The sequence below is a fragment of the Lynx rufus genome, unplaced genomic scaffold (genome assembly GCF_022079265.1).
Source record: "Lynx rufus isolate CCGP_SWC_20201006 ecotype Redwood Valley unplaced genomic scaffold, mLynRuf1.p SCAF_2, whole genome shotgun sequence".
Lineage (NCBI taxonomy): Eukaryota > Metazoa > Chordata > Mammalia > Carnivora > Felidae > Lynx > Lynx rufus.
In genome coordinates, this window is record NW_025814834.1 from 139,654,677 (window position 1) to 139,678,484 (window position 23,808).

The following is a 23,808-nucleotide window of genomic DNA, read 5'->3' on the forward strand; positions in this document are numbered from 1 at the left end:
AACCTGATGAAAAACAAAGGAACTACCCTCTCTAGAAGCTTATCACAGAGGCAGGCAACCTGTCTTTCTTTAAAAACCTACAGTTTGGGTCTGATTTCTTCCCACCCCTGCACAGAATCTTCACGTTATGACATTTACATACCCTTGCTTTCCCCAGTATGCGCCAGGCTTTCTTGTTCTCTGCAGTACCTTTGCTCATGGCACAGATTTCCTTCTAACATCTGCCCAGTTAAGCCTCTTTGTTCTCTAAGGACAGGTTCAAATCTCTCTACTGATCACTGCTGCCCAAAGTGACCTTGCCCTCTGCACAAGCTGCTGCTTATCTTCAGTTATAATGTATTGAGCTCCTACTATGTGCTAGGTACCTGTAATAGCTGGTAAGTCACAGAGCCAGGAAAGCAGAGGTTTAGCGAATCCCAATCCCACATTCTTTTCATTATGCTATGCTATGCATGCCTCCCCCACCCCATTCTGCCCTGTACTATGATTACTTGGGCCTTGGCTTCCCTCCTGGATTCCATAAGTAGCTTATGGCCACAGACCATATTATATGCATGTTAGAAATCCCATAATGTCTGCCAAAGTTTTTAAAAATGAGTTAAACAATGACCAAACAGCAGGAATTAGCAGCAGCTGGGGATATAACTTCAACCATGGCTCATATTAGCACTCAGACATCTGGAGAGGTTCCAGTTCTTAAAGCATCTTAAGTCCTAAGTTTCTAATCATTATACAGTCAAATTTAGCAATAACTTGTAGGAAAAGTCTGCATCTTCAAAGACAGAGAGAGAGAGAGAGTTCCATAATAAGCTGAATAAGCCAATTTTAGCAATTACCGAAGAATTAACAAGAAATTGTAGGGGAAAAGTAAATCTACAAGCGCTGAGACTTAGATATTAATGAGGGATATGTCCCAAGACCTTCTCAAATCCCTAAGTATCACTATAATATATAATTTTCCTCATAAAAAGCAGTAAAGTATAACTGAAATATTTAAATGATCCCTGTAGACCCCTAATGATTCTATAGAAATGGAACCAAAGTCATTTATAATGCTATTAACATAAATTCTGAATTGAGCACTGGCTGAAACATTTTCAAACATCACTTTTTCTTGTTTCCCGTATAGAGCATATGGTGTACTCATTTTTGTCTGAGTCACCACCAAATTTATCCAGAACTTCTATTTTCTAGGATGCATCAGTTTTTAAAAGCTATTTCACTTTTTCTTAATGTCCATCGTGAGAGTTAGCCATTAGGTTTCTTCAGGTGTCACTTTCCGCAAAAGTTTTTTGATCAGTTAAAAAAATTATTTTGTACATCTAACTAAAGAAAAAAGAAAAAGAAGGTCAAGGTTGCACTTCAAGGTAGGTGTTAGCTAGAAAAGCTCTTGAAAGCTCAGCTTATTCCTAGCCAAGTGATTCATTCATACCACCCTTACTACGTGATCCACATTTCTTATAAAATTAGATATTAATTAATATATGTCCTATGGGATCATTCACAAATTGTTGAAACTAAATATGAGAAACTTACTGTAATATGTGGTTGTCTTCTTTAATTCTTCTTTTGTGCTTTTTAGTGTATCCATCAATAATAAGGAATTTACTTATTTATTGACTGTGCATTTACAGTTTATTTTCTCAGAGCTTGTAGTTTATGTTATTGCTTATGTGACGCAAAGAGCCCAATAAATGATAATTATTTAGTCTCTGTCACATGATGCAGCACTACCATCATTGGTTAATGACTATTCTGAATTGTGTTCCTGCTCAAGCATGAAGACACAGTACTTGGCTTGGAGCAAATGGAGCTGCCTTTATGAAAGAGAACTGAACAAAATGGTCAGACCATCAAAGACAGAATTCCTGGTTCAAAATGTGCCTATAATGGTTCTATTTAGTCTTACTTTGATATTACTACTACCATTAATATATTAAGTCAGTCAAAACTAAATGCATGTATGAGAAATGTTACATAATTTTATTTTATATATGCACATTTTTATCTAGCTGTTTCAATTTTTTTGGAAACAATTTGGCCCTTTAAAGTAAGTTGTAAAATAGACACAGAACTGTCTCAAAGACCTCCTGTATAGACATGATGTGCCATCATTTTAAGGAGCAGCTCAGACCTCAGAGCTCCAAATAGCAGAGCTAGGCAAGAGAGGTGTATGTCTCTAGACAGCTGATGTAGGCCCAGAAACACCAACCGTGTTCTCAGTGTTCCTAGGTACACAGAAAGAAGATAATTAACAGTGATTATCTCAGAAGCATCTCAGATGGAATAAAAAGGACCTGGAAATATAAAACTTGAAGATGAGAGAAATAAAGCATTCTTTTTGCTAATGTAAAAGTTCCTAGATAATAGATAGATAGTAACAAGAATAGTCCATTAGTACTGTGGAGTTGTATTTCTCTGAATTCTTGCTCTAGCGTAAGCATTTTATAGCTTTAAGTAGAAATTTAATCAAAGTTATTTTCTTAATGAAAGCACAGACATTCAATTAATCTTATATTATCCTATATCTCTGTCTGAAAGAGAAAAACTACCCATTATTCTTAAGCCACTCTAAACAGATGGCACTATTATTTAATTTGTAACAAAAACCAAATGCCATAGTGCTTTGGAGGAGTTAATTCGATTTCTTTAGTCTAGGCTTCTTTAGCCTGCCTGCCTTCTTTTCTTCCTTTCTTCCTTCCTTCCCTCTTGTGTGAAGAAAATCTGACTATCTAGCCATAACCTATTTGAACATAAGAGCAATCATTTACAGTTTTAACTCTTAGTGAATGGCCTCATATAAAATGTAGCAATACATGGTTTTGCAAGACATTTGAATCATGCAATGTGGTTGGTGTAAGTGAATTTCTTGGTTAAGAATTAGCCTAACTTTTATAAGCTTTCTACCAATTTCCTGCATCTGTTTCTTATTATTATGCTATATATAAAACTGGGTAATAGAAATAGGTAATGATCATAGAAAATATATCATCAAAGTATTTTCTTTGGAGTCACATCTCATCTAAGGCAATAAATATTTAGTCAATGATTAGTACCTCTACAGTGCCTGTCTTGTACCAGTATTATGTTTGCCTCTACTGATGATACTGCATGATGAAAAAATATGTATATGGCCCCTGACTTTGAACAACTCAAAATCTGTAAGCAAAGAAAAAATTTGACTACATGAAATGAAAATAATTTTAAGCCACTATGAAAGCAAAGTGATTTGTGTTGGTCAAAGAATATACATAGAGTTAAATGTGACTTCTTCAGGGTTAACTTAAGCAACCCATCTCCAGTGTACCAGTCACCCTTTCTTTCTTTATCCTCTCATCCTGTTGTGTATTTTTTATTACCTATTTGATATCATATTACATATTTATTCATGCTTCCTTATTGTATTTTCCACTTGAATGAAAACTCCATGAGAACAGTAACTTTTTCTTATTTACTTGTAAAACTCCAGCAACTAAGAGAGTAGGTGAATAAATATTTGACGAATGAATGAATGAATAAGCAAGTATCATCAAATAAGGAAAAGATCATTGAGGCCGGGTTATACAACATGCGGCCCACTACTATGCAAATAAATTAAATTCGGCTGATGATGCCTCATCATGTACCATGGCACAGATTTTAATTATACAAGTTCAGATCTTTATTAAGCAACAACTATATCAATGAACAACAAAAAATTATATTGAATAGACTGATCATTTTTATAATTTTTTCAGAGCTGCTGCTAACTCATTGATGTGGAACTCACCCTGATTTACAGCTAGGAAAATCAGTGTATTTTTATGGCTTTGTTTTATATTGCATCAGGATGAATTACAGGACATCTAATGCTCAAATAGTTATCCATTCCCTGATTAAGAATTAAGAAACACAGGAACGCCTAGGTGGCTCAGTTGTTTAAAAGTCTGACTCCTGATTTCAGCTCAGGTCATGATCTCACGGTTTCTGAGTCTGGGCCCCACATCGGGTTCTGCACTGATGGCGTGGAGCCTGCTTGGGATTCTCTCTCTCTCTCTCTCTCTCTCTCTTTCTCTCTCTCTCAGTAAATAAACTTAAAAAAGAAGAAAACATCCAACTCTTGGTTTCAGCTCAGATCATGATCTCACGGTTCATGAGTTTGCATCCGAGATTCTCTCTCCCTCCTTCTCTCTCTGCCCCTCCCCTGCTCATGCTCTATCTCTTTCTCTCAAAATAAATAAATAAGCTTTAAGAAAAAAAGGAAGAAGTATAAGTAAAACGTTCTTTGTATTTTAAGATCTTATATTCATAAATAATAATAATAAAAATTATGCTTAAAGTTTGCGTTTGAAATTTTCAAAAAGTAAAAATACATTGTATGTTTTTGGTATTGCAGAAGTTATGGGAAATATAAAAATGAAAATATCAATTATCAAAACTCACAAATATGGTATAAGATATTCTGTATAAGATATCCTGGGAATTATTTTATGTGTGTGTTATTTGTGTTTTAAATGTAGAGTAAGATATTTATCTAGTGTGCCATTCATGCATGGTGACTTAAAGATATGTTAGTTGCCAGCCGAATGCTCATCAAGCATTGTTTTAATCCAGGATTAAATACTAGAAATAAACAAGGTTAGGAGCGTACATTTGTAACCATGATTACATCCAAAAGAGAAATATACTTGATTTTGATATAAATATAAATGGCTCTTACCATTCTAATATGGATAATTCAAATTATGACATAATCATAAAAGTGAACTTATGCAGGATTCAAATTGGTAGCAATTCCATATCCTAAAATATATTTTTGTTAATGCTATTTGCTATTCATGCAGTCTTCACAAAATTCACATTTACAACTATTCTACTTTTCCCTTTTTCTTTAATAGCTGTTTTAGGCTATTAAGTTCATCCTATCAAATTGCCCCAAACCTAGGAAATAACATTTAGAAGTTGTCTTTTATTCAATTGGGAAACAATTTCTTTAATTTATCACACTTTAAACAAATTGTTAGCTTTAACTAAATGTGAAATAAAACAAAGACATCCATTAAAAAGCCCCTTGGCATGAAGAACAAATGCAATAACATTAAATTAAAATTCATAAATGATAACTTTTTTCTACAATGATTCACTGTGACATAATCACAATGTTGTTTAGTAAAATTTCAGCAAATTTCAAGTAAATGTAAATGTATGAAATAAATATATAATTCTCAGATGATTGATAAGAGATTACATTAAGGATGCTTTACAAAAGCAAACCTGTATTTTATGTAGTCTGACCATTTTTTTTCTACTTAGTAGTATGTAGTTCTGTTAACTTTTCTAACTAACGTATCTTTGGAAATTTATAACCCTACTGATATTTTTTCAAAAATTTTTATCCTATGATCCAATTATATAACAAATTATATCCACTTCTTGATCTATTTAGTAGGTTTCTATGGAACAATGAAAATCAAAATATATATAAAATCTTAAGGAAAGTTAAGTGAACAAATCAGTTCTCTCAAGGGCTGGAGCAAGTGTGTGTGATTTGAATGGGGAATGATATTGTGGATGGAGGGAACAATATTAATAAATTCAGGTATAATAGTTACACAGAAGTGGGCTTATAGGACTGTCTTAGCATTCGATAGTGGCAGATTTTGGCTGTGTATCATGGTTTATATGTATAAAATAGGTTATTGTCTATTTTGTAATTATTTTAAAACACCTGTGTGGCTACAGTGTAATAGCATTATCATTTTATCCCTTATTTGGGATCTCTGTAGAATTTAAGGTTCAGGAAAATTCCATTATTAATAATATTGGCTTAAATTAAACATTGTGGAGGAATCAAGTTATACGTGTGCTATCTGAGGAAAGATCTATCCATGAGTGAGGCATGGAAGCTGTATGGTGTGGAGGGAGAGGAGGGGATGTTAAAGGCTGACTGTTGGATTGTAAACGGGCTCTGGTCTATTTTGCATCAACTGACAATCCTGTCTCTTTCGCCAATTGCTCCTATAACAACATACAGCATCATAAGTTTTTACTAGTGCCAGGCCAAGGGCTATTGACTACTGAGATAGGTGTATCTTCTAAATGCCTATTTTTGTTGGTTTGCTTTAAAAAAATTTACATTTTACCTATAAACATAGTACCTAGCAACAAAAGCAAGGGGATTATTATTATACGGGATTTAGCCCAACATTATTTATAATAAAACCTGGAAATAATTTCAAAGTGAAAAAATTGAGAAAGTAAAACAGTACATATCTATATGATGAAATATTTTATAAATATTAAAATGGCATTTCTAAAGAAGTTTAATAACCTAGGGAAGGCACATGATATAAGGTACAAAAGAATATAAAACTGTAAAAATGCTAAGAATTAAATTTTAAGGAAAGTGTATTCTTACTCAAAGAAAACAGAAGGAAATATACCTTTATAAAATTTTTTTGTAATGTTTATTTATTTTTGAGACAGAAGAGACAGAGCACAGTGAGGGAGAGGCAGAGAGGGAGACACAGAATTTGAAGCAGGCTCCCGGCTCTGAGCTGTCAGCACAGTCCAATGCGAGACTCAAACTCACAAACCATGAGGTCATGACCTGAGCCAAAGTCAACACTTAACTGACTGAGCCACCCAGGTGCCCCAGAAATGTACCTTTTTAATAGTGCTGTTGTTTGGTTGCTTTATTATGGGTAATTTTAATTTTTCTTCTTTATTCAGTAATTTTTCATAATTATTACAAATTATTCTATAATAATTATGACATCTTTGTATAATCAGGAAAAATTCTTAATAAATAACATTTAAAGATTTAATGCAAGATATTATATAAATTATATAACATAGTTTTTCTCTTTCAATGTAAGGCAAAAATATCTGATTTTAATCTATAGCAAGATGGAAACAAAATTTGTATGAATATGTTGATTCCAAATACTGTGAGAAGTGGGGTCTACTGTATCTCTCACTAGGGATAATTTGACATAAAAGAAAAACCTAGAATGATTTAAGCACAATTAAGTTAGTATGTGTGAGAGCACTTGGTAAATCATTAAGTATTTATTAGTATGCTTGTATGATCTAAATAACTTCTTTGATTCCTATCTATGCTTGTAATTTCAATTATATATGTAATTAATAAAGTTCATTCTTTAGATCTCAGATCATCATTGACTCCACCTTGTAAGAATTCAGAAACACTGTTTAAAATACAACCTATTTCAGGGCATCTGGGTACCTCAGTTGATTAAGCATCCGACTTCGGTCCAGGGCATGATAACATGCTTCATGAATTTGAGCCCCATGTCGGGCTCTGTACTAACATCTCAGAGTCTGGAGCCTGTTTCAGATTCTGTGTCTCCCTCTCTCTCTTCCCCTCCCCCACTCACGTTCTGCTTCTCTCTCTCTCTCTCTCTCTCTCTCTCTCTCTCCCTCAAAAATAAATAAACATTGAAATTTAAAAAAAAGAAATACAACCAGGGCACCTGGGTAGCTCAGTCAGTTAAGCATCCGACTTCAACTCAGGTCATGATCTTGTGGTTTGTGAATTTGAGTCCCTCCTCAGACTCTGTGCTGACAGTTCAGAGCCTGGAGCCTCCTGCTTCAGATTCTGTGTCTCCCCCTCTCTCTATCCCTCCCATGCTCATGCTCTGTCTCTCTCTGTCTCTCAATAATAAATAAACATTTTTTAAAAATTCTTTTAAATAAAATACATCTTATTTCTTTAAAAATGTCAGTCTCTTCACCCTCACAGACATGTATGTCCTCATAAAAAAGACATAATGTCTTTCACTGTCAATTAGTTCTAATTGTATAAATTATCTATAAAATGATAATTGACACATATTTGTTGCATACACCTTTTATGTCAAGCAGAGTTCTAAGATCTAGTAGTTTCGTTTAATTTTACTGTTTATTTTCTTTGGCCCTATGTGTCTGCAAATACCAACTTCTTAATCCATTACAATCTGCCTTCCATCCGTATGATGTCTAGCTATATTTACTCATAAATTGCCAATGACTGTAAGTTGTATAATCTATTGCCTACATTTTAGTTCTCATCCTACTTGATTTCTTTGTGGTATTTTGTATCAAGATGTTACATCCACATCTCCTTTATTCGAATTTCTCTTTTCCTCTGTATTTTTCCTGGTTGTTCTCTTCTCTCTCTGATCATTTCAAGGATTTCTACAACTTAGTATTAATGATCTCAAGGTTTAAGTCTTTTTCCTTCTGTCTTCTCATCCATTCACAAGACTCCAACCACCATCAGCATGTGAACAACTCCTTAGCTACACTTCTAAAATTTCTCTTAAGATCCAGATTCCTGTTATCTCTCAACCAGATTCTTTCAGCTAGATGTCCTAAAGGAACTTCAAACTCAATGTATCTGAAGCTCATTTATTGTTTTCTCCAAAAACCTGCTTCTCTTGTGTTTCCTCACTTGGTTCATGAAATTGCTATCCCCGACCAATGGCAAAACACAGAATTATTCTTGATTTTCATTCCCCAACTCCAATTTCTTGAAAATTTTTAATATTCTTCCTTAAAATGAACTTGAAGTTCTAGATTTACACGTGCACTCCTTTACTTTAGGCCTTTCCTCTCTTTCAGATTGGTCTCCTAGCTTGCACTGCCTTATCCTACTTACCTCCACAGACATATATGGAATTATGTTTCTAAAACATGGATCTAAACATACAACCTTTCATGTTTTCTGTTGCCTAAAGGATAAGGCACAGAATCTTTAGGAAGCTGACCCAAAACTTTATCTGAACTATTCAGCCATGTCTCCTGCCTGCTCCCTTCATAGGTCATATTTTTTTTTCCTATTCCCATCATGCCATGAATTCCCATTTTTAGAGTCCGTTCCTATATATTCCTCATTCACATGTTATTTCACAGACTTACTCCAGCCTGTGTCATTTTGAGAATCCTTCAAGATTTCAAACTATAATCATCTTCACTATTGTCTCCCCCTTTCTACACAGACACACACCCATGCACACACACACACACACACACACACACGTTAGAAGTAAATTAAAGTAATCACTCCACCATTAAGTTCCCATTCACTTGTACACACTTCAGGTTAAAGCACATTGTTTGAGGTTGTTTTTATGTCTGCTTATTATACCAAAATGAAACTATTAAGGAGCGCCTGGGTGGCTCAGTTGGTTGAGCATCTGACTCTTGATTTCGGCTCAGGTCATGATCCCAGAGCTGTGGGATTGAGCCCCTGTCGGGTTCTGCACTGAGCATGGAGCCTGCTTATGATTCTCTCTCTCTTTCTCTTTCTTTCTTCCTATCCCCCCCAACTCTGCTCCTCTCCCCTGCTTACACACTCTCTCTCAAAGAAAAAAAGAAAGAAAGAAAGAGAGAGAAAAGAAAAAAGAAAAGAAAAGAAAAAAGGAAAGAAAAGAGAGAGAGAAGAAACTATAAAGGCTTCTTCATGTTTAGTTGCAGGGTGATTGCAAATGTTCAATAAAAGACATTGGTTAAGATTCAGTAGCTTTTGGTAGTCCCACAAATCCCTTATCAGAAAAAGGATAAAGTAATAAGGAATAGAATTATTTATGTCACCTTTGTGCTATCAACTGTTGCATGGTAAAATCTGGGAATATTAGCAACTGAAAAGGTATGAATAAAGTCATCTTTGTAATGTTGGACTTTGCTTTTGCCCAACCATCCAAATACCTAATTAGGTGCTGCTGCATCTAGTTGTTAATTACATAACCCAGTAAAGTTCACTGCGGTATGCTGGTTTTTAAGTGAAGAAAAAAGGGCAAAATTTTAAATTGTCTAAATTTAGCAGTCCTTTGGGTACTTTTACATTTGTTGAATATTGCAAAAGTAAACACCCATCTGTTTTTAGTACTAATATGATTTTGTATATCAAGCAGTTTGAAGATTTTTCCCCCATGCAAGCTTCATCAGCTGTTTTATCAACAGTGTAGGCTCCAGGCACTTTCGTAAAGTTGAGTTGGGATAAATGAAAGATCCTTGTCAAATTGGTAATCATGAAAGTATTCAGAGTGAAAGGGAGATCATATTTTAATTTAATTTCAGTGCCTCAAGATATTTTTCCTTATGGGCTATATTACCATTCTCTGTTTACATATCCATCTTTTAAGAAATCATAGCTACTCTTAATACATTTCAAATCAAGCTTTCCAGGATCTGGGTGATATATCTCACTTCTTTCTGCAAGAGTGTCTTGAATTATATGAGAGCTTGCTCATTGTGACATACTCAAATGCTAAATGATTTGTAGAGGGATAGAGATATATTGTAATCCCAAAGTCATTTATATATTCTATTGAATCGGACAAATTTTAGTGCCCTAAGTGGTTATAACTTGATTGTAAGTTCTTTGAGGACAAAGTTGCTGCCTTACTCTTTTGTAATTCCCACATTTCATGGAAAGTTTCAGGTTAATTCTTAGGTACTAAAGAAAAATTGACATTTTCTTACTAGAAAGTCCATGAATTTAAGGACTTGTCATACCTTTCTAAAGGAAGATGGCCAGTGGCAATATATTGTATACAAGTTGCCACAAAAGCATGTGTCCTGGCTACCTTGACCACAATTCATCAGACCAGATATTGTATCCTTAGCAAAAAAAAAAAAAAAAATGGCCACCTAGACTAAATAAAAAGAAGTCAGCAGCTGTCAGGAAGTATGGTGTTATAACTCCGGCAATAAAGTCACTATATAGTGGATAGTGGCTAACTGTATAATTTAACAATCTTTTTGGGGGGGTTGTTTTTGTTTATTTATTTTGAGAGAGGGACAGAGAGAGAGAGAGAGAGAGAGAGAGAGCACATGAGCGGAGGAGAAGAGAGAGGGAGAGAAAGAATCCCAAGCAGGTTCTGCACTGTCAGCGCAAGCCCTTCATGGAACTCAGATCCACGAACCATGAGGTTAATCATGACCTGAGCTGAAATCAAGAGTGAAATGTTTAACGGACTGAGCCACCCAGATGCCCCTAATTTAGCACTCTTAATACAAGCAACAGAAACATTCTGGCTGTCAGAAGTGAAAAGATGATTTATCAGCAGCTACAAGATGTCTTACGTAATCAGGGAAGGCAGGAACATAGGCTTTGAAAGGGGGCAAAAATGAAAGGGGTGCAGAGAAGGGGCAGCAAGAATTGTCGAGCTTAAATGCAGCCTCTACCAGTGCTGGTATCTCCCACTACTGCCATTGTTGGATACTGTCAGGAGACACTATACCCTACGCCACTACAAATAAACCTTAACCCCTTTTCTGGTTGTGAGATTACAATTTTGCCTGGAGCTTTATTTGGCCATGCCTAGATCACTTCCTTATTTTTAGTTGCCAGGGAGTAAAGAGAGGAATACTCTCTTCAGTGGATTACGTAGTGGGGACAGCTTCTGTGTCCTACTGTACTTCATACAGTGGGAATTTACCACAAAATAGAAAGGGTATGACATAGGAAGGACAGCCAAAAAAATAAAAATAAAAAATTTTTCTGTTTGTATTGCATCTTCTGTTCTGTGTGCTTGATTTTGAAACATACAGATTTTATAGTAGGTGTTAGAAAAATTGAATCAGAGGACCAAAAAGGCAACATGTAAAAAATGAGAAAGTAAGTTGAAGTAGAAATGGAACAATGCTGAGAAATAAGAGCAGATTTATTAGTACTAAGGAGTTTCTAATCCTTAAAGCAATAGACGGCAACTCTTAAAGGAACAAGAAAGTAAGAGCTGCTCTTTGTCACTGGCTTCTCTGGTGAGTCACCAGAGCTACTGTGTATGCTACAAGAGAGTGAAGGCATCCCAGACCCTAGAAGACTGGCTCTTCCTCTACCAAAAACATTTCACTTACTTTCTTATATCTCCATGTACACTAGTTATAACCCCCTGACAATGGTGGGAACCTTGGCATGGTTCCTTTTCTCAACACCAGAAAGACTTTAAAACAGAGAACACACACACAGACACACACACAAACATACACATGTCTTATGATAATATACTCTTATAAGCCATGTACTCTTATAAATAAATAAATTGGTAATGATTAAGCTAGGTTCTGATTGCTCAAAATTTGGGGTAAAATCTAGCATCCCTGAATTTTATATCAAGAATTTGTAAATATCACACTTGCAAAGGTCATGTTTAATATCTTCCTCATCCCCTATTTTCACACAAAGACTTTTCAATGAAGTCGCCCCACTTTTAGTTATCTCCAAATCCTTTGCAGCTCAAAGTGGGAAATTAGTCCACAGACCTGGGAAAACAAACAAAGGCCTAGATATTTCTTTTTAGCTCTTGCAGCAGCCGTAGGAAGAAATCCCTTAAGGAACTGTACCAACTTGTTATGGATGAGTTCCCCTTAGCTGAAACCATTCATTGCCAAGGGATTGAGGTTTTCTCCGCTACATTATTTAAAATTGCCTCAGCAGTAATTCCTTCTTGCTTAGATTTCATAAAGTTCCCAGGACAGAAGCATGACTTCCCTAGACTCTCTTCATCCTAAATGTATCAGCATTGTGGGTGCTTCAGGGCAGAAGGCTGTTTTACACTAGTCTCCTCCCTGTGTCACTTAATCATTCACACCAATGTGGGATTATAAAGATAGTGAAGTTTTGTGCTTGTGGTTGTTTTCTAACTGTAGCACTGGAAAACATAGGCTAAGTGAATAGACCAACAGATGTATAAAATATCAATTGTTACACTGTTTACACTAATGCTTTGCATTAAGAAAACAAATGACAAGCTGCCTGAAGTCTGCAAAGAATAAAAACTCCTTATTATACACTTAAATACTCACTTGCCCTTATCTAAAATGAATCCATACACAGTAGTGCAGGCAACTGCCTGCACTTCATTACCCACTGAAGTCTTTTTAGTGTGTTCTGAGCAGTGATTGGGAAGCCTGCTGAGTTTCAGTTTGGCTCAGCTGGTCCACAATTTTCAACCCCTACTGGTGGTATCAGCAAAGCATGTGCATAGCCTATTTCTCCATATATTAAGATTTTCCAGGTTACACTGTATAACCTCATTAATAAACAAACTATGAACAATCACTTTTTGCATGATAGATAATACTAGCCTTTGAATTCACAGAAAAATAGCAACTCATATATGAGGAAAGATCAAGGTCTTTGGCGGGGGGGGGGGAGTTCAGTATAAATAATTCTAAAAAAATCTATTTTCAAAAATATTCTAAGGTTTTTAGTAAATAATCTTTAATAAAGAAGATTGTAAAGTATCTTATTTTCTGTGTACTATGGCCAACGTATTGTTCTTGTAAAGCATTTGTGTGCCTGAGAAGACAGACATATGGAGCCTGTGTCAATCTTGATTTGGGAGAAAAAGAGGATGATAGAAGCTAATACAAGAGAGAATGAAATGGAAATATCCAGCCTAAGCAAAGGAAAATCATTGTGAATCCCATAAGTGATCAACAAGTCCTGGATCAATTATGGATGCAAACAGGGCAACCGCAGGTCAATTCAGGCAGCTGTCAAGACTCAAAGAGGTCTAATCCAGAAAGAAGTGGGCAAGGGATAAAATGCAGAAATGCAATAATTCAGACAAACAGAATGGATTATGAAAACAAAAGCAGACTTTAGAATAGGGTATTGGAGACTCAACACACCTGGAAGAAGTTTCCAGATGACCTCTTCATGTTGTTATTAAGTGGGTTGTCATTAATTGGCTTTATCAACAAGAGACACGGAACTAGGGTAGGAATTAGTCTATGCACGGATTTACCTGGCCATACTGCCTTGATGGTAGACCTGGCTTTCAGACGCATGGTGTAATCTCCTTTATCCATGGACTTCTGCACAGTCATTCTCAATGTTCCACATCACAGTGGTAACTCAACAGGTTTGGAAAGTAGGTATTTAAACTAATCTTTAAGAATATTCTGAACTGTCTAGACAGAGGATACCCATCATTATGCCCTACCATGTCCCTTAAAGCAGTCTTTTTCTAGAAAAAAAAAAATAGCCCTGCTTCTTCATATAGGGTCATTTTTTACTTGGAAGCATGTATCGGCCATTGTTGTCTGGACTAGGCTTGACTCTTTCAAAGACCATCCAGGAAAATTGGAGTTAAGAGATTTATTTGGGTTCAGCTTAGTTTTCTTGAGTATCTCTCAATGAGATACCCTGGGGTATATGGTCAAATTAGTTTTCTTCTTCCACTTCCTCAGAATATAGCCTAATCCTATCACAGGGAGATTTCCAAATCCAAGTAGGGAGTTGGTGTATCAGTTGAGGCCTCCAGGAACCAGAGACATAGAGGGAATTAGGAGTATGAAACGCTTAATGAGGAACAATGCCTATGAAAGAAAAGGGGAGGAAGTAGGACTGGGTAGGGGGAGCAGCCGCACCCCAACAGAAGTATGAGAAAAATCTTTGCTAGCCCAATGGGGAGCTCAAGTGCAAAGATTGGCACTAGAGGAATCTTGCCTTGGATAGAAATGGCTGAGCCCTTGTACCATGACTTTGCTGTTGTTGGCCGGGGACTCCTCACGAGGAGCGTGACCTCAGCTTCAAACCTGCAGCCAACCTGAAGGTGTAAGCAGTTAGAGGATGTCAGCTCACTACACTGTTGGCGACTGGGCTTGAGTCTTTTCCTGAAGAGGATATAAGTGGTGTATGCCTGCTTCTGCATGTATTTGGTAAGAACACTTCAGATCCTAGTTAAGTCACCTGAGCATATCCACACATCAGTTTTGGTGAAAGATTATGTGATTATTCAGTAATTCAAAAAGTTAACCCCTTAAATTAATCTGAGCTCTTCTTCTTCCCCTTCTTTGTCCTCCTTCTCCCCTTCTTCTTCTTCCTCTTCCCCTTTTCCTGCCCTTCCTCTTCCCCTTCCCAATGTCCTCATCCTCCTCCTTATTCTCCTTTTTTGGTATTTTGGTATCATATGGGATTCCTGGAATAGAGATATGAGACATTTACACAATAAGATAACAATAGTATTGTGAGGAAGAGTCTCCCTAAGACACTCACTGATAGAATAGCACATGGAACTGTGGGCAGGAGATGTTCATTGACCCATTTTTTGGGCAAGTACATCTTTTCCAGCTTCATTACCATGGTGACGTAATGTGGTGGGTTTCTAATTTAGATTAGCTAGTAAGACCAAGATAATCCTAGGAAATCTGAATCTGACTCCCTGGGGACAAATTGTGGAGGGGAAGATTTGAAATTTGAAAAGTTTTAAGAGCTGATCTCCATTAGCACTGCCAACTGGGAGTAAAGAAGTGAGCTGGTGGAGAGGTAGCCAGAGAATCAGCGGGTCATCAGAGGATAAAAAGAAAGACTCAAAGAATATTTGGCCATTGGGAATTATCTAAGCAGTATATGGCAATTCTTGTCCATTTGTTAAAAATTCAAGCTTCTGAGACTAAGTTTGTGGTAATAGGAACTCATACTAGGAACATTAAAGGAATGGGACATGAAAGAAATGCTGTCTGAAAGGAGGAGAAACAGCATAAACACTGTCACAGGAAATGGCATTTAAAGGACTAAAAAAAGAGAGGCTCCTGGATGGCTCAGTTGGTTAAGCATCTGACTCTTGATTTCCGCTCAGGTCACAATCTCATGATTCATGGGACCCAAGCAGGGCTCTGTGCTGTCAGCGCAGGGCTCCATGTCACAAATCATGAGATCATGACCTGAGCCAAAATCAAGAGTTGGAGGCTCAACTGGCTGAGCCACCCCTAATTCTTCATATTTTAATTCAACACAGTGTTTATGGTCTTTAGTGTCTCAGACTCTATGTTAGGGAATCAGATACAAGAGTAGGATACACCCCTTAAAAGACTAATATTCTATTAGAAAGAAAAAAAAACATAAATGGATGATGATTAAATATTGTGATAAATGAAGGAGTAAAGAATGTTATGAAAGTGTTTAAAAGGGAGTCATTTACTCATCTGTCCTGTACTGAGGTAGGATGGGAGGATTGGTCATGGAGGGCTGCCCTGGGGTGTCTATCCAAGGGACAAGAGGTGAAACATTCTACATAAAAAGATAACAAGAAAGAGAGTCCTGAAGTGAGAAACAGAATGGAGAAGGCTTTATGTGTCTGGGGAGGAGAGAACACACAAGCAGCTCTATGTCATCTTCAGCTTAAGGCACAAATGGAGAAGAAAGAATGTATATTACATATGAAATGTTTTATACACACATACAGTGCCTATATATATACTACCACATTTTATATTCACATTATTTGTTTGTTTTATGTATTTCCCCCCCCCTAGATTATGAAGTATTTTTTGTTTTGTTTTTAAGAATAGGGATAGTATATTATACATTTTGGATCACCATTGTCTAACATGAGGTATAATGCATTTGTTTATTAGGTTATCCTGGACCCAATAAATTTATATTCCATTTTCTTCTCAGTAAGTAGCAATAAGAAAGTCAGTGTTAATTCATGCAGTGTGAGCTCTATGGATTCAACAGTATTTGTTGAGAGACTATTATGTGCCAAACCCTGTGCTACAGGCTCTGAAATAATCTGAAATGAGAAAGCATTAATATCTCCTTTTTTATACTTACATCCAGCTTGTATTTCATTTATATGTCTGCCTTTTTTTTCCTACTAGACTCTGCTTTCCATGTTCCATTCATCTTATTCTCCAGCACAAACCAGTTCAATGCCTTGTGGTCAATGAATATTTGTTGAAAAAATAGAACCCACATTGCCTAGAATACCACCAGCGTTCCTTTTATTTAATTTATATTTAAATGCCCTTAGAATTTTTTTAATGTTTAGTTATTTTTGAGAGACACAGAGAAGGGAAGGGGCAGAAAGAGAAGGAGACAAAGAATCCGAAGCAAGCTTCAGGCTCTGAGCTGTCAGCACAGAACCCAACATGGAGCTTGAAATCAGGAACCGCGAGATCAAGACCGGAACACAAGTTTGACGCTTAACCGATTGAGCCACCCAGGCGCCCCTAGAGTTGTTTTTGTTTTTTGTTTTTTAATTTTACAAGAAATTTGTGGCTGTATAATTTACCTATAATAAAAAGAACACATTTAGGTGTAGGGTTTGATGTGTTTCAGCAGATGTCTACACCTGTGTAAACATTATAGTCAAGTTATAGAAAGTTTCCATTACCCTCCAAAAATTTCTTATGCCTCTTCCCACTTAATCCCTCCCCTGCACCCTAACCCTAATCCCAGCAACCATTGCTCTGATTTCTATTAGCTTACTTTGTGTGTGTGTGTGTGTGTGTGATTTCATAGAAATGTAAGCATACAGCATTTAAACTCTTGGGTACTTCTCTAACTGAACATAATTTTTTTTAATTAACTATAAATTGTTCCAGGATTCAGTAGATTAATTTCTTTTTATTACTGAATAATATTCTAACATGTGGATATATAACTATTTGTGTATTCATTCACATTTTAATGAATATTGGGTTGTTACCAATTTGGAGCTTTTTTGAAAGAGTTGCTATGAACAGTCATGTGCAAATCTTTGTGTGGACCTGCTGTCATGTCTCTTGGATATATAATTAAGAGTGGAATTTAGTGGGTGGATTGTATGTGCATGCGTGCCTTTTTTAAGAAATTACCAAATGATTTTCCAAGGCGATTGTATCATTGTTAGAATTCTTAAGTCAGGAAAACCAGTTCAAAGAGAAGACATACTAAACCATACGTTCATTTAAAACATCCCATTCCTGTGCACAATCTTTGCATTTAGTAATAATTCTACCTGGAGTAGTTAACTCTTTCTGTTCTATTTTATTGACATAGAAGGATAAATACATCAAGTTTGCCTATTACTCTGAAGCTACATTTACTCTTATAAGTATAAATGAAGTAGAAGCCTTTTATAGTTCTGGTTTACAATTGATGGCTGAATTTCACTTTAGGGAGCAATTTTGTTAAAGAAGATGATGGTTTAGGACATGATAATGGGAAAGAAAATTAAGAAGGTGAAATAGATACTCAGATTGATCTTCTGGGCCCTAGTTCTCTCTGTCAGAGAAGTGGACATAATAAAAATGCTAGCTACTTCCTAGCATTCATGTGAATTAAGACTTAGGAGTTCCTTAGTGGAAAGCATTTATCACTGGTAAAATTTTTCAGTGAATTCATTGAAACACCACCTTCTAGGAAAGCCACTTTGACAAGAATTGTACAGAGTTAAAATTACCAGGTAAATTGGAGAGAAATGTTTCTCAAAGTCAAAAATTTCACTTGTAATTTAGCTTATCAAGGCATTCTCACAATCTCATTCTCTAATGCTTGTTCTTTTGTACAGGGCATGAAACCAATGAGATTTGATGCCCTAGGAAATTGGTGGAAATGCCTGTCCTACAATGGAGAGGTCATCTTAGGGGTCTCAAACACAGCAGGGTATATCATTTATAGAACTCCTTTTATATTTAACTAGAGACATGCTAGTTACTAGATTAAAAAGTATTATCTTACAGCTCAGATAGAAAAGTAAGCTTTAAAAAAATTTTAAGCTTTAAAGTCACAAGAATTAGAAATTGCTATCTTATGGCCCAGATAGAAAATGAAGCTCTAGGTTCGCCAGGGGGGCTCAGTCGGTTAAGCGTCCAACTCTTGATTTCGGCTCAGATCATGATCTTGCAGTTATTGAGATGAAGCCCCACATTGAGCCACACCTGGGGCTCTCCGCTGACAGTACTGAGTCTGCTTGAGATTCTCTGTCTCCTTCTCTCCCTGCCCCCCCCCTCGCACAAATGTGTGCGCGTGTGCTCTCTCTCTCTCTTTCCCCCTCAAAATAAATAGGTAAACTTTTAAAAAATTTAAAAAAAAAAGAAAATTAAGCTTTACAAACAGTTTTTGATAAGTGGAAACAACTGCAGCAAAGTCTACTCAGCGCTACATTTTCTAGTTGCAGTTGTTGTTTGGTTTTCATAAGACTCTATTCCAGACTGTATCAATTGCCGGCAGACACAGGGCTGCTCCCCATTAATGTTGTCAAAGAGGCCAAAATTGTCTCTAGCATACTTTCTTCCTCTCTTCAGCACTTCACAGGTTTGGGCTGTTAGCTTCTCACCTCATGCAGTCCCCTCAAGAACACCATGTGCTTCCCTGGGCTCATCACTCATTCCTTTAAGGGCTTCAGTGATTTCTTCTCTTATCACACACTTCCATCACAGAAAAATTCATTCTGTTGCCTTAGAGTTTTCTTTGTGATCACATGAATAACAAAGGTGTTGATAGGGGTTGAGGAAGTATACATGCAAACACACACAGTTGCTGTGGGAGAGATTGCAAATTGTGGTCAGGAATGGGTATCATTCATATCAATATGAAGAACCAATGAAGACCTGAGGATCTAGGTAGACTTTTTATGGATCAGGCAGTTTTAACAGTTAAGCTGTTCTTTTTTTGTATCATTATCCATTATTTTTCTTCAGAATTATCCCAGATTTGCAAGGAAGTCTTGGATCTCACACTTTTAGGTATTATCTATCAGAAAATGTACTCAGGTTTTTCTTCAACCTTGACATAGTCTATATGTTGATGGCTATATAAAGAAATCATTGGAAAATGTACTGAGTTTTTATTCATTCTTCTTTCATTGACCCAACTATCTTTTGTCTGCAATGTTTTGTGCCTAGAAATAGAAAAGAAGTGCAGAATTGTTTGATTTTCTTTCCTTGTGTTGGTATGGATAATGTTAATGTCCCAAATTGTCTGAAATAATAATGCCTTTGTGTATATCCTATCCTGAATATTTGGGGGGAGGGCATGAGAAATTGTCTAAAATTTATGCATTTGAGATTTTTATTTATTTTTTTAATTTTTTTTAACATTTATTTATTATTGATAGAGAGACACAGAGCTTAGCCAGGGGAGGGGCCAAGAGATGGACAGACACAGAATCTGAAGTAGGCTCCAGGCTCTGAGCTGTCAGCACAGAGCCCAACGCAGGGCTTGAACTCACAAACTGTAAGATCGTGACCCGAGCTGAAGTCGGATGCTTAACCGACTGAGCCACCCAGGCACCCCTAAATTAAGATTTTTAGAACTGCCTTTAATTGATGACACCATCTGATGTTGTCACTAGAAAATGAGAAGGTCAGGATGCAGAAACACTATTAATTTATGCTTTTAGATCTCAAATATTTAATATCAAATTGTGAGGAAACCAGGAAAGTGTGAATAGTTACAATGTGTCCTTTAATTCCCCAAAGTGTGCAGGTTCATTTTATCATATTATTAGCCTCACCACACTTGTAGTTTTATTAGAACATTCCCTGTTACACCTGTCAAGCCAAAACTTCAATTTACTGACAGTCATTACTTTTTACAATAATATAAGGCAGAAATTGTTTTTAAAATTTCCAGGTAATCAAATTGTGTTTTAGTTGGGTATGAGAATTACTTAGCAGCTGGCTTGGCTGAGTGAGAACACAAGAAGTATCTTAACACCATGAACCTTGCTCATAGAAGTATAGGAGGGTCAAATAATGGTATCTCAAAACAGATGATTTAAGTAAATAATGGTACCAGCGGACCATATGTTTAAAAAAAAAAACACTGAAAAACTTTAAACAAATTCCAAATTTTTAAACAATGTGTAAAAGACATACCACGTATTCGCTTAAAGTATTCAACCAGTAAGAACGAACAGAAAAAGAAGTATGACAGATGCTGAAAGTAAATTATAAAGACATGGTGGTCAATAGTATCGAAAGCCACTTAGAAGTCTGTATCAGATTATTAGTGTTTACGCTATTGGAACCAAATAATATTTTGTATTTGTTTCAGTAATTCTTATCAGGCTACTTTCCATGTATTATGAGATTCAAGTGATCTTTAAATTATTGTCAAATTCTGTCTTAAAAAGAGCTTTCACAAAGGACATGCAATTCATATCATCTAGAGTTACTGTCATTTCTAGGCTAAGTCCCATGGAAATTCATAACTTAAAAATGAAAGTCACAAAGATGCAACTGCCTTCATAATGCCAATGCAGCGGTTATAAATATTTCATGAACATTGCATGGGCAGGGGCAGATCTCCATTTTCATGAGTTAGAATTTGTACAGCTAAGTCTCCAGATTTTACTATTCATAATGCACAGTATGCCCTGTAGAGCATTCCATATAGTGCTTTTTTAATATTTATGTTTAATGAAGAAATTACTGTTCTGAAAGAGAACAAACCAAATCACAGATTTTTTTGTTAAAATTATGAGTTTTGCTGAATAGAGACAGTAACAATCAACAGAAATTACCTCATTGCTGTATCTTACTTAGCACATAAACGCATAACTTTTAGAGTAATACAAAATGACAAATCAAGACACATTAACGTAAGTGAAAAGGTTCTTTCTAAAGGTTATAACATTAGAAATCTCATCTTAAAAGAATTTGAAAGGTTAAAATGCAAAGAGCAACTTTCTTACATATAAAAATACTAATTACAAATGATATACTTGCCTGCTGTTTCATACTTTAAATATATGTCTGTGTTTTTCTGGGTTTTTCTTTTATTCAAAAAACATTTTAACTTGCTAAGATAATATTACCAAGCTCAATAATGAATTGCTATTGCATATTTTAAGGTAATTTATCAAAGTGCATTATCAGTACCTGTCAGAATAAATTTTGCACTAAAAGTAATAAAAAAAGGACTATTGTGTGTGTTGAAATCAAAGAACATTGCCATAGCTAAGTTATTTTCAATGGAAAGGATAGGTGATTGCCCTCTAAATGATACTTGTCCCATGAGAAAATAGAAGCCTGAAAAATCACAGGAAACAGGCACAGGAAAATGTCTATTCCGTGCTTTTAAAAATGAGCATTTGATATTTTATTTCATTTTTGTCATTGATCAATTCTTTCAAGTAGATCAATGTTGAAGAGTGCTTCACAGATCTTGGTAACATTTACAAAAGTAAACTAAGTTCCTTATCAGCTCATGTATAATCCAAGGCTGAATTATTCTGTATTAGCATATACTATATATCATAATTAGATTGATTAGGAAGTCAGAGATTTTCTTTTGAATATATTTCAAGACTAAGTCTTCTAATAATGAAAACAATAAGCTTCAGATGTAATGTCATTCATCTGGGAATCAGCAGCTTAAGTATTTTTTATTAGGTTTAGGCCAATGAGGTCGCTGGAAATTCTGTAATATTTACTGAAATTACCACCAGAAGTTGATGTTTTACTCCCGATATTATTTAACTGGTAGTGGAAAACACTTTTTTTCCATTTGGTTCTTTGTAATTTTATTTTCCAAAGGCTCCCTTGAGGAATTTAACCTTTATGTGATGAATTTGCAGTTCACTGGAAGTGTGTTAACCTTAGTTCCCTAATGAGACTAGGTGTAATACTGAGGCAGAATTGAGAAATATATCATGTAGCTCATTGTCAAGTTGGATTTGTCTTGCACGTATCCACTTTGCTGTTGTTCCAGTACACATTTTGATCACAATTTTTTAATTATGTTCTATATTTAACTGACCTATTTGAACAGGATCCAGAGCTGGTACGGAACATCTGTCGCTGGGTTAGGCAAGCTGTTCAGATTCCTTTTTTTGCCAAGTTGACCCCGAATGTCACTGATATTGTAAGCATCGCAAGAGCTGCAAAGGAAGGTAAGAACTAGACTTGCATCAGTTGTCTAGTTATGGAAGTATGGGCCTGAAGTATGTAGCCAGACTAAAGTATATCACCATCCACAAATACATGTGTATATCTTTGTCTAGAGTTTAAGAAAAATACTAAATTGAGCACTTGATCTCACAAATGCAGTAGATTCACACCTGGACTCATGCTAGTAACTGTACTCCAGACTTTGGCCAGGGAAAACAAGAACATTTATAATCTTTCTTGATAAACACCTGCTCCACACACAAAAAAATTATGAAACAAGACCATGGTCACAGCAAACCACTCCAAAATAAATGACCTTGTAATGTAACAATGCAGCAATAGCGTTTGAACATTTGATGAAGTTGAAAAAAAAAAAAGATACCAGCTTCCACAATATCAAATTTCTTATAAGTTCCCTTTCTATGTGATAGGGCCTAGTACACTGCCTTAAATATATGTTCAATAAATACCGATTGAACACATAAATCATGCAGTCAGTGAATGATTTTATAAATCATATGTGCTGTGCCCTATCCAATGGAAGTTGCATCTTGATTTGCAAAGGTATTGCGAACTACCTGGAAAATAACACCAAACACAAAACATTTGGCATCTATAAATCTGTATAAGAAATGGAAAAATGAATTGGTGGTAATTAAAAATTTGTATTTCTAGTATTTTAAGCATAATGGTAGGAGTGAAATTAGTGAAGATATCTGAGGGGAGGAAATGTTCTTAAGAGAAAGTAGAGTGTGCATTTTCCTGGGTTGTGTGGGTTTGAATGGGTTTTGACCACTGTCCCTTTCAAAACTGCAGGTAAGTGATGAAATGTTTTTCATAGGTGGTGCAGATGGCGTTACAGCCACCAACACTGTCTCAGGTCTAATGGGATTAAAAGCCGACGGCACACCCTGGCCAGCAGTGGGCATTGGGAAGCGGACTACATATGGAGGAGTATCTGGTAGGTGTTGCCCTCTGCTTGCATTTTGCTTCCTTGAAGGTTGCTGAAAAATCAGAGGTTATGTTGCAAGCAAGTGTAGCATGTCTTTTACGATCCCAAATTCTTATTACTCATTGCTGGTCAAAATTCCTAATAGTTATGACAGATGGTATAGATCGAGTGTGAAGGCTCAAGTGACTGATAGCAGAAGAGAATATCAAGATAGGGTCGTGTGTGAATTCTTTTCTCTTGTATTCTACGCTTTCCTC

At 36.0% G+C, this 23,808-nt stretch overlaps 1 protein-coding gene across 1 annotated transcript in view; it reads left to right on the top strand.

Annotated features, from left to right (window-relative positions):
* Positions 1–23,808, top strand: part of DPYD (dihydropyrimidine dehydrogenase) — an 862,187-nt gene that overhangs the window by 615,621 nt on the left and 222,758 nt on the right. Inside the window, exons 17-18 of the mRNA XM_047084253.1 lie at positions 22,481–22,601; positions 23,441–23,560. Coding sequence (XP_046940209.1) covers positions 22,481–22,601; positions 23,441–23,560 — 241 coding nt within the window. The remainder of the gene's footprint in view (positions 1–22,480; positions 22,602–23,440; positions 23,561–23,808) is intronic.